The sequence below is a fragment of the Chamaea fasciata genome, unplaced genomic scaffold (assembly GCF_029207755.1).
Source record: "Chamaea fasciata isolate MVZ Bird 193981 ecotype frontalis unplaced genomic scaffold, bChaFas1.0.hap1 SCAF_1, whole genome shotgun sequence".
Classification (NCBI taxonomy): Eukaryota; Metazoa; Chordata; class Aves; order Passeriformes; family Sylviidae; genus Chamaea; species Chamaea fasciata.
This window is the reverse complement of record NW_027094086.1, coordinates 64,629,078-64,641,177: the sequence shown is the minus strand read 5'-3', so window position 1 is coordinate 64,641,177 and position 12,100 is coordinate 64,629,078. Positions and strand designations below refer to the sequence as shown.

Here is a 12,100-nt window from a genome sequence, read left to right as displayed (position 1 = left end):
CTTTTGTCAAGGATAGACTTGCTACATTAACGGATCAGCCAGTGCTTAAAGTGTGAAGAAAAAACAGTGTAAGGAATTACAGCCCTGTACTCAGCAAAACCTGCTGGTTATGGTGTTATCACACTGGAAATTTAGCCAACAACTCACCAAAATCCTTCAGTTCTGAAAAACTAACCTGTCAAACCCTACAGCAAGTTTCCAAACATTCAGCCAGACTCTGAAATATTACTTTTATCCTACAAGTTGCCACAGCTCAGGAGACAGTGTATCAGAAAAGTTGCCTTACTCTTATACTTTTTCCTACATGCCTGCTCTTAAACAACACCTATAGAACAATGCTTGTCAGCGGAGCAAAGATCATCTTTGGCCAGCTAGGGTTACTGCCAAGGCAAGGTAAAAACAAACAAAAAAGCCCCAAAACAAACCACAACAAGACTAACACACAAAGAATAGGGAAAAGAAAAATCCCACAAACACAGAACAAGCAACAAAAATAACAAGGGAAACCACACTTGGTATCACAATTATTCCTTCTTAGTGATCCTACTCCTGATTTGCCCCGCTGTTGCAAATTACTATTTCATAGCAAAAACATTCTAAAGCAAAGGAAAGTAAAAGATCCAGCATCCCCAACCTTCACTTGGAAGTTTCTTTTACATTAGTCCCAAATGACAGAATTTAGGTTACTTCAGGCCAAGGAATGAATAAGAGAATTCCAGAAGTCCCAGGCTCTTTTCTGAGGCCATGCTCCAAGCAGGGTCTTATCTATAATGCATGAAATTAAATAAGGAGATAGATTTTTCTTTGGGCAGTATGATAGAAAACATGAGACTACACTGATGTAATCTGTATCTGAAAACTGTACAGGCAAATAGTGCAAACCTGGGAACTTTACTGTTACAACCTTTCCTAAAGCAAGCTACTGTAATGTTTCTATGCTCCAGAAGAACAAAAGGTGAGTTATCTTACAAATGGCCATCATCACAGCAACATAACCTCGTGCAAAGAAAAAATAGTATGATATGCTGAAAGACAGAGGCAACTGAAATCTTAGCTTCCTATGGATGTGTCTTGCCTGTTGAATTACCCTATTAGGGTGGTTATACTAAGCCTTACTTCCTTAGACATTGGACTAAAAAGCTGACAGAATTCTTGTTTTAATATTAAACAGCAACTGAAGATCCTGTGATACACCAGCTACCATGCCCTTAGTGGTTAAGTCCAGCAATTAAAGTGAAGTTGAAACTCTCGGCCATCAGTAAAAAGCTGAAAATACACACCAAGGGAAGTCTAACTCTGTAGTGTTTCCTTAACCACTTCTGAAAACAGACCACAAGGCTACGTAGACCTTTACTCTCACCACATTTTCACGTTCAGTAAACACCCAAATCTGAAAATTCGAAGGCTGTACCGATTTGATCAGTGCAAGAAAGGCGGGAGCAGGGCCAAAGGTCTGTAAAGAGAAGCTGAGAAACATACCAAATAGGCAGCCAAGATGAGACTGGGGTCAGAAGTCAAGCTGAAACACAGGGAGATAGTACTTAAGGTGGTGTGAGATGCAAGGAATAGGCAGGAACTATTAGGGCAAATAGGGCAAAGTCAGACCAAAAGTGAATGCACAAAATGCTCCAGACAGATGGCATACTAAGCAACTAAAGGAAACAAGTAGAACTCTGCAACGTGTTCAATAAACAGAACATAATCATATCCTTCTCTGCTCAGCAATTTAACTGTCCAAGACTGACTGTAACCAGATAGTGAAGACCACAACTCAGGTTTTCAGAGATTCTGAAAAATGCACTTGCCCAGCTCCTCTCACTCCATTAAAACCACCCCTGAATTATCAGATATAGTGGGCAATGACAAGCCATCAATTCACAAAATTGATCTTGTGAGTGTCATTATTCCAGCTTTTTCTCTAGCAGTGTCAGTCCTATTTCATCTAGTCACTCTCATTCCCAATTTCAGATCATACAAGGAGTCCTGAGGACAGCTGACATGCTGTATTCTACCTTCTTACGCAGGTGCCTGCAATTTAAATAGTGCTGCCAGTAAATCATTAAAACCTCTGCCTCACAGGGCAGCCAGAATGCCACAGGAAGTCTAACCAACTGAAAGTTGCTCAAAACAGCTTTTTTAAAGAGAGCCTGCAAAAACTCAGTATTGCTTTAATTAATAGCAGGGTGGCAGTTCCAACTGATTTCAGAATCTTAACTCCCATGCAATCAATTTCAGCACCAGCTCAATGCATAAGCAAACCCCATTTTTTTTTCCTGATAAGCTGAACACATACAATTGATGTCTTTGAACTTCTTAAGACAACAGCAGGGAAAAAAAATATTTTCCCTGTCTCTCTGCAGGCATGTATGTGTGAGGAAACCTTGTTTCAATTCAAGACGCAAAGTGCTGTGTAACACACAACTGCAGAAAGTATTGTAGCAAACCATTTATACTGGCAACATCACCATTGGTTCTACAGGGCATCAGAGAACACAAAAAGCTATGGAACAGCAAGGTGGCACTACATACAACTCTTCTAAAATGTATCCAAACACACATTTTTCAGTGGGCAGTTACATTTTCACCACTGTAGAATCAGCAACAAACAAAGCGACAGCTGCAAAAGTAGAGAATGCTGAAGTTGAGGCTTTCATTTGGCCTCTCTCCCAAACAAAACAAAACCTCATCACTACATTCCCTGACACTCTAAGGGAATCCTATACAGGCACTACAACTGACTCTGCTTGCCTTTAACATGGAGGTAAGCTGTGCAAGTAGCCTGCAGTGGGTTATCCATTTACAGTATTTACAGCACAGCTTTTTTCTAGTATGGAAAAAATACAATTATTTTTCTAATAGCAGCAGCCATGTTGTGCATTCTGTACTTAGTGGTACAAAACCCATGAAGGATAAAGGTTGAAAAGTGCTATCTTGGGCTTAGTTTTCAAGAGTTGCCTTACTCAAATGTACATGCTCACAAGGCTCTGAACTCACGAATTTTCTAATGAAGTAACATTTAATATGAAACCTTTTCTGTAGAGAAAAGAAGAAATGAAATCTGCAAGAAGCTCAAAAGTCCTCTGAAAGTTATAGGGGAAGAAAACTATTAAGGTTCTAGATTACAATTACTTCCTGTGTACATGGATACAGAGACCTTAAAAATGGAAAAACTCTAGAACACACATGCACCAAATACACAAAGTTGTATCAATGAACAAAACTTAATCTAACCAAAATTAGGATCTTTTGGACTTGGACTTACATTGTTTTTACAGAAGAAGTGTTATTATAGTCATGATACTCTATAAGAGGTTTGTAAAGCTGGTGGTAGTATCTTATAATACATATACTTACAAATTATATATATACACTTATTTGACTCAAGTCTGAATCAACCACTGAAGATAAATGTCAAGAACAACTTCTCCAAGGTTGACTTAATGCTTAGCAGATGGACCACCTGACTGAAGGCATGCCAAGTATTCATGGAATAGAGGCAGTATTAATGGGAACGTTCTCCTCCCTACTTCCAAAGAGAAAGGCAGGAAACAATACAGCCCATAGGACAAGGAAAGGTCAGTAGTGAGTACTGTAAGTAAATAATTGGTGTCCTCTTCAGCTTTAACAGAAGTAAATTCTGTGGTCTTTGGGTTGTTCTTTCAAAATGTCACCTATTCCCTTTAAGGACTTCTTGAGGGACAAAGGCTATTTTTTTAACTCAGAAATTGTTGTCTGCTGTCATGCCTACAATACCTGTATGAGGACATGGTTTTATGTTTTAGCTTTCTGCTTTCAGTCTGAAAAGTATTTAAGGCAGGCAGCAGTGTTGGCTTGAAGGTTTATTATACACTGCAGTTTGTAACTTCAATAAATGATGTTAACTAATGATGGTGGCTTAAGCATTCCACCATCAGTTTAAATGAGAAGTAATTTTTACAGAATTTTCCAGGACTCCAAACCAAATGATAAACGCATACCTTTAATACACAGGTGAAAATGCAAGTATTATAAGTCTCTCTGAGAGAGCTTCTGTGAGACTGAAATCTTGCAGGACCATCTGGGTGCCCACAGTCTGAAGGAAACATTGTTGCCAAGCTTATCCATTTCATCTTCAAAATCCTCTGCGGCAAAATTCTATTTCAAGATGCTCCTCAGAAATGGGGAGCTCAAGTGTGTACTCAAGGCAGGCTACAATGCCAACACAGCATAACATGTTGGCATTCATCCTGGTGACCTCAGTGTTTAAGCCCCTGATTTACAGTGTATAAAAGAGAAGAAATCTGTAATGCCTTCACCTTAGAACAGACTTTTCCATAAGGAGTTTAAGGACTGTTTTAGTGAATCTCAGAAGTGTTTAAATCCGAGATTCTCACAGAAGAACTATGGGTCTACCACAATTCTCTTCCTTGTATGTTTTGGAAGGGGTGGGGGGCACTTGGGATGCAGGACTAAAGGATTAGGTTGCACTACAGAGCCGGTGGGTAATTTGACACCTTTTAAATTTTGAGATGAAAACCTTCCCAGCTACCCAAGCATAAATACTTTCCCCTGAATTACTTATTCTCATCTTTTAGTCACGATGCTTGAGAAAAGCCTATAATGCACTTTCAAAACATGAGCTTGAACAAAATTCATGAGTTTACTAGATGTGGAACAAAACACCTACAACAGAATTGATGGTTTTATAGCACTGTATGACTCTTTCTCTGTAGGTCTGCTCTATTCTGACAAACACAAATTACTTCCTTCCCCTTCATAAACTTAAGGTAACATATCATCCTGTACATTTCACAGGTACCAACTCTCTCCTTTTCAGACTGATGTTAGATTTGTTGAGAAGTTGCCTGAAGTTTAAATTAACTTTTCACTTATATTTAGTTTCTAAAAGCAGACCACTGAAAATGTTCAAATCATAAAAGCAGTCCAAAGTCTCTATCAGTTCATACTTACTGATAAATCCCTTTTCCTTCTTACTGAAGCATTTCTGCAGCAGGACCAAACATTTCAGCAATGAAAACCTACTTTTATCCAGGGTGCTTCAACAGCCAAAACTGAGACAGTGAAGTGTAACTATCCAGAATTTATGCACAAACCTTCTCCTGATGTGAAGTGGGATTCAGCAGACAAAACAGGAAAGTTTAAGGATCTGTACTGATAAAATGATCTGACTTCTTCAGACCCTGTAAGGTATAACAGATTCCTGCACATCATTTTCCCACTGTAAGATTTAAGTGGTCCAGCAAAGTACACACTTCCAATCTACCAAAACCCTGGAAAATCACTGTGCAGAAACATACATCTTCCTTCAGCATCATGACATATTCCATCTGTTCAGCATTCTCTACTTTCCAGATGCTGATTTTTTTCATGATCATTGAAATATTGTTTATATTTGGGAAAGCAGTTCCTCTCCAGAGTTTGTTAACCTTGTGTGTGTGCCAAATGGATAATTTTCTTCACTACTGACCACTGACTGAAGAGTTCATAACTTTTCTCCCAGAACCAAAGAGCATTTTAAAATCTGGTTTTCTTTGTTTTCCTAAAAAGGATGAAGATATCTGTAAGAATCACAAGATGTAAGTCTGCTTCTGAAACTGGACTTTGCAAACCAGGAGAGCTGCCTTCAAGTTAGACAGCAATTAAACCTTCACACACAAACACAGTTGTGGAATACTTCCAATCCCATAAAGAACAGGCTTTTAATCATCTGGACTTTCAAGTGGATCAGAAGCTTAATATTCCATGACTGGCAAACTAGGACTACAATAATATAGGCAGCAGTTCCAGAAACCTATTAACGTACTCGCAGAACCAAATCTTAGTAACCATTTAGCAATCAGATCATTTTATGCCTGCTAAAGCACCTGATCCCTCTGGTATACAATGTGCAATGTCTCAAACACCATCATTACATCAAAAAGCCAATTTATTAATATCATACTTGAATATATTGGATGAGGATGAACTCTTCAACCAAAGTCCTCATCCTTGGAAATTATCTTTAATTTTCTACTTCATTTTTTTACGTGTTTAAGTCTGCTCAGAGAGTTAATAGAATGTACTTTATTCAAAGCTTCCCAGAACATTCAGAATAACCATTAACAACACCCAAGGACAACAAGGTTAGGATTATCAGTGACTGGCTCCAAAACCTTACTGAAGAAGGTATACCAAGCTTGCAAGACCTACAAAACTGAAGAACACATAACACAATTCTGACCTCTCTAGGATAAATTCTGGATGAATGTTTAGAGTGTTGACAGTACACCAGGCAATCCAATAAAAACATGAGCACATCATCACATAAGCACAAGAGAAATATCAGCAGTCCAATAACATAAAATGCATTTTTTTAATGTGTGTGCATGTAGATAGGTGTAAATACATTGGGATTAAAATACAAGATCACAGGAGAGGACTGTCAGCACTATCTGCTTCACAGAAAACTTCTCTCAAAGCAGTAAAAGAGAAAAACAAATCACTGTTTTACTGGAAAGTTCTTCCTAATTTTTAAGCCAAACTAATCAATACAGTGATTACTACCTCCCTCTTAAGGTCCATTTACTTAAATAACACAAACTGCTATAATTAATGTTGCTCATGTAAAAGTCCACCCCTAAAAACAAAAATGGTTTTTGAACACTCAATCCCAGTTACAACCTTTGGTATGCCTGCCTCAGTTCTGTGGCATTTTTGTGAACCCTTCACAAGTGACTACATAACTTTTGGGGCTATACAGCATATAGCAAATGCAGCTATGCAAGACAAAACATTCATTTATTTGACTGCACTCTACATTCCAGTAATATTCCATCAGATCACTACGCGTTCTCTTTTTCTGTACCTGGTTTTATTCATATATGAATTAAATGAAGTGAACAATTATTAAAATGTATTGAAGGAAGTCTAGACTTTCAATGAAATCATGTAAAAGTCATCTCAAAATTAAATTAGATATTGAGAAAATAGTTTGATCTACTTGATACACATTATTTGTGTTACATTCAGGGGAACTGTGATCTCCATATCCCTACAGATTCTCCTGGTTCCCACTGAATCTACTACGTGGGATACTTACATAGCCATTATAGCATTGTCAAATGCCATTCTGCCATTTTCTCGCAGATAAAATGTAGCACAACATGGACTGGAGTTACCTCATTTAATTTGGGTCCTCCAGACAGATGACCCTCAAGTCAAAGGGAGCTCCACACAGACTACTTTTATTTTGCTGAGACAGCAATTATTAAACAGTCAACTGAGTCACCTGAGAAAGAAGATAATTCAGCCCCTGCTTCTATGTCTGGACTGCTCCTAAGGCCCAGGTTGGCCTGGATACACCTATGCTGTACAGGACTGCTAACATACTGTCTCACAACAGTATCTTCTTTCAGTACTGAACAAGGGAGTTCAATTTCTTTTTGTTTTCACACTGTGCTTGTTTGCATACACTCATTTTCAAAAACACATGCTTACCTGAGCTCTTTTTCTTTTTGTTCAAAGTATCTATTCTTTTTTACATGGATTTTTCACTGCCACAAATTTCTAAACATCATTAGTAAGATATTCAATGAAATTAAGATACAACTACAGATCTGGCCTCAATTTTACCTCATACAGGCAAACCCTTATATGACAAGATTCCTTAAATGAAAATTCCATATCTAACAACTCATCCTTTGTGGCCATGTCTCAGCTTCTGCTTTTGAATATGACTGTAAAAACACATTGTCTAATTAAATTTTAGAAGGAAGTCAGCATCAACAGCCTGATTTCACTTAGTTGAAAAGGAACTCAAAGCTTTTGTTTAGCCTCTTACATTTAAGAATCCTACCCCATCGCCAAAGTAAAATCTTCTTTGATTTTACTACTCATAAAAATCTACACGATGACAGACGGATATTCTTTGAACTTTGCTGGTTACTAAACACAAGATAGTGGGTTTCTCCAAAATGCTTCCACACAAATTCGGTTAGAAGTCTACAAGCCCAAAAACTTACACAATTTTTTTGCCCGTCGCAACTGCACCAAAAATCACAGGTGTCTCTTGGAACATTTGTGAGAGCTTACACGAAATAATTCCAAAGATGCATTCAAGCACTACTGACTCAGGCATCAGCTTTTCTCATGACTAAACTCAAGTGCACAACAATCTGCTCTTGTGCTCATCTCTCACACTGCCTGACACAAACTTATTGATGTGTGAAGGATTAGCAGCACTCCCTCAAGGCACGGCAGCATTCAGAGCAGACCGCATTCCTAAAACACATTTCTGGGAGGGCATTCCAACTTGCACCAAGTCCTAGTAGACTTTCTCCCTAGCATCAGTCTCTGCTTCCATAGCCCTGTCCTAATTTGCTTTTCCACCTGGCAGGTCTTAAAACGTTACAAGTTCACTGCAAATTAAACCATGAGCTCTGTAGGACTGCTTTGACTTCATACAGGGATTCAACTTTGGAGAAAGTGGAAAAAGAAGATTCCTCTCCCTCTTCTGCCCAATATCTCTATTGACATTCAGAGTAGACCAGTAAAAAAACAAAACAAAACAATTCTCACCATATATTATAGCAAAATTTCCTTTCTATTTCAGTCTCATACATACCCAGTAAATTTCCTAAGCAATCTTTTTTAGTTGTTCTTGAAAAATGAAGCATCTATCAACTTACTTCCCCAAACAGGAATATCTTTGCTTTCTGCTTTCATCACAATGGAGGCGAAGGTCATAGTTACTGGAATGGCATCAAAGTAGGAAGAGTGAGGAGCCACCGTTAATATTGCTGCTTCTGTTGGCAATGCCCGTCTGCCTTTTACATTTATCCAGTGGAATCCACCAGCAAGCCACATCATTCTCATTATTGCTTTCAGCAAAACATCCACTATCCTGTAAAGAGTTGAGACAACAGTTATGTTGCCACAGAAAAACCTAAAGAAATGAAAAATTACGTGACAAAAGTTCAGATAGGATATGATGCTTAAAACAGAGCTGAAACAGTGCACACATTTTGTTCTTCTCTTTCTCAGCTGATTTAAAACCACTTTCAAAGTAAAATGCTTTCAACTTCATTTTATACCTGAAGGCTAATTCACTCTGGTCCCCAAGATCGGCATTTAGTTCATCATTAATTTTAATTCAGACAATGATTGTTAAGTTTCTTCTACACAATGCCCAATAAAGTTTTCTAGTAACACCTAAACAGCTCTAATAAACTAAGTCCTGAAATACACTATTAGGATATTGTCAGAATGCACTTACCCAGATTCTGGTATCAAGTTTACCCAAAAAGACTAGGGGACAAACGTAGGGCAGAGATTTTCAAATACAGGAAGGCCTACAGGATAGATATAAGAGCTCTGGAAGCATTTTACTTCCTTCCCTTTCCCCATCTTCTCCTAAAGTGATAAGGATTTTTGTTCCTTGTGGACTTTATATTTTTTTTTTTTTTTTGTGGGGTGGGGAAAGTTTGGGTTTTTTGTGGAGTTTTGTTTATCTGTCTTTCTAAACTGACAGTCATGAAAAGAGAAACTTTGAACAGAGTACAAAAATCAAACACCACAAATTGTAACACTCACTAGGATTGGGTGGCTGGAGAGCAGGGTAACACTGAAAATTGGATTAAATGGGTAAGGGAGAATCTAAAAAGATTCAAAATAACTGTATGCAAGACTGAAAGGAGCCAATTATTCCATTAGTTATTTTACTGATATCGCTCCAAAAGAAATGTAAAGTGACATGCCTCTGTGGTTCTCAACCTCCTTCCCTCCTGTGATGCAAAACATAATCAGCTTCCTTCATGCTAGTGCGAGCCCCTAATTTTAAAGTGGTCCATAGAAGAGGTGATACACCCCTCCTTTCCTGCTCCTCAAATAGCAGTTTTCATGGATGGGAGGATACTGTCTTACATTCTACCTTAATTAGCATTGCAATATCAAAGCAACCACAGACTTGTAGTAAGCACCAAAGTATGGGGTAAGCCCTCAGGGAATCAACACAAGTTTTGTCAGTTCACCACAGAGTAGAAGACAATGGGGTGAAGCAGTTTAAAAGAACTATTGAGAATATGAAATCTTGGCACATTCCATAGATTCAATCTTCATGACCAGAAGTTGACATTACAGGAATAAATGCAACTGAAGATGTCACAACAAAGCTTCACACTACATCCTCAATAAAGATAAGAAGCCAGAGACTATGGGAGTAATGCCTGGATCACCTGGCAAACCAAAGAGTTGAGGTATTTTCAGTTTCCCACCTAAGGAAAGCGTTCAATAATTTTTATATTTTTCTTTTGAAGAGAAAAGTAGATCTCTGAGACAGGCAAAAGGTGTTTCCCATTTCCTCTATTTCACACTGCTGAACTATATAATGGTTCTTTCAGTATTTCACCACATCAGTGACTCACTTTCGCCACCAGGAGAGGGGCTTTTCAAGCTCTTGCTCGTCAGATCCCATTGAAGCAATGAACGCAAAAGGCCAGGCCAGCAACATCATAAAAGCAGCAAAAAAGAGTCGGATAGGAAACAAAGTCAAGGTCATGAAGGTAATCTGCAAAATAATAATAATAAAAAGAAGCATTATTTCAACACAATTTCAGACTGAAAAGGTCAGTGATTCCTAGAAACTGATACTATTTCTTAATTTAAAAATATCTAATGATAGAAACAGCAGAATACCATTCAATTCCAGATATGCCAGATAAGGTTAAAAAAAGCACACTTTTCAATATCACAATAGCTGGGCAAGGATGAGTAACGAGGCATAAGGTGCTATCTGATGTTGTGCTTAATCTGATGCATCTCCAGGCTGCTGTGGAAAGATTAATTCATATTCTTCTCTTCCCTGATGCAGATCTAGTCATCATGCAGCTCACTTTCCACTTCCTCTCACTTCCCAAAACAGCTCACCAACCAACTCATTCTGTAGGTGCACAAATCTGTAAATCTAGGGTAGGTGTAGGGAACACCCAGCAGGAGAAAAGCCCAAGATACCACACTCAAGCCCCAAGCTACTACCCCACTGCAGTTGGATTTTACAGTGATGGTTCAGACTGACACCATCATCTTGTAACAGCCACAATCTCACTTTCCAGAACAGGATTCCAGTCCTTACGGAGACTCTGCTTTAGTCTGCAGAACTGACAGAAAAAAGAATTTTTTTTTTTTAGATAGGCTAGTTTCCCAGATGAACCAGTAAAACTTCACACACTACAATGGTCAGATGAGCATCACAGTTACACCAACTCACACAACTCTGCATCCACAGACAAGACCACCACATCTGGTAGCAAATAGAGGAGCATTCTGGAGATTAGAGAAGCTGCCTTCTAAGTTTGTAAAACAAGAAGGACCAGCCACTAAGAAATAAGTGAAACAAAATGCAGGTGAGGACACAGACCTTTGGGATTCATACCTCCTCCTTCCCTCTCACTCCTCCAAGTCTTCTCCTACTCCAGGGCAAAGCTGAATGGTGGGTGACTGGTAGTGAGGTATTCCAACCCTTGGCTCTCTGTAGCAATCCTTTGTACCACAGATCATTTTAGTGCCACATCACAGAACGAAAGCAGAAGTTGCAACCCTAATGCCATTAAATATGCCATAAATGTGCAGAAAAGGCCTCTTGGTCTTCCAGGGACAGCAGGGATGGTAATGGCCAGCAAGAAGCAAATGCACCTAATGTACAAGGTCTGGCTGTGACAGCAGCCTCTTTTTAGCAGGCAGTAGTTCAGTAACTGTTCACACAAGAAATTTGCCAGGAAGAAAAGTATGTCTACCTCCTGAAGAAGGTTAGGAATCAAGAAAGGTGCTAACATTTGAAAAGTAGTTCTGTCCATATCTACATTCAGACATCTTCCCCGGTAAGAAAGCTTCTATCCTGTAAAACCTATGTACAGCAACCATGTCAGTGTCAGACAGAAAAAAGGAGAAGATCCTCTCCGCACTGGCCACTGTCAGAGACCAGAATACAGGAGACATACACTCTGGCCCTGACCTTATGTGGACGCTATTTTGGTGATCACATTCCCACATATTTGGGATGTTCATAGAGACATGTCTTCCATTAAAATTATGAATTCTGTTTGGCAGTAAGTAATATGTAAACATC

The 12,100-nt window shown here is 38.8% G+C and overlaps 1 protein-coding gene across 1 annotated transcript in view; it reads right to left on the bottom strand.

The window, feature by feature from the left end:
- Nucleotides 1–12,100, bottom strand: part of LPCAT1 (lysophosphatidylcholine acyltransferase 1) — a 65,696-nt gene that overhangs the window by 49,247 nt on the left and 4,349 nt on the right. The window contains exons 2-3 of the mRNA XM_066184989.1: nt 10,401–10,543; nt 8,667–8,881 (exon numbers count right to left, since the gene is read on the bottom strand). Of these exons, the coding sequence (XP_066041086.1) occupies nt 8,667–8,881; nt 10,401–10,543 (358 nt within the window). The remainder of the gene's footprint in view (nt 1–8,666; nt 8,882–10,400; nt 10,544–12,100) is intronic.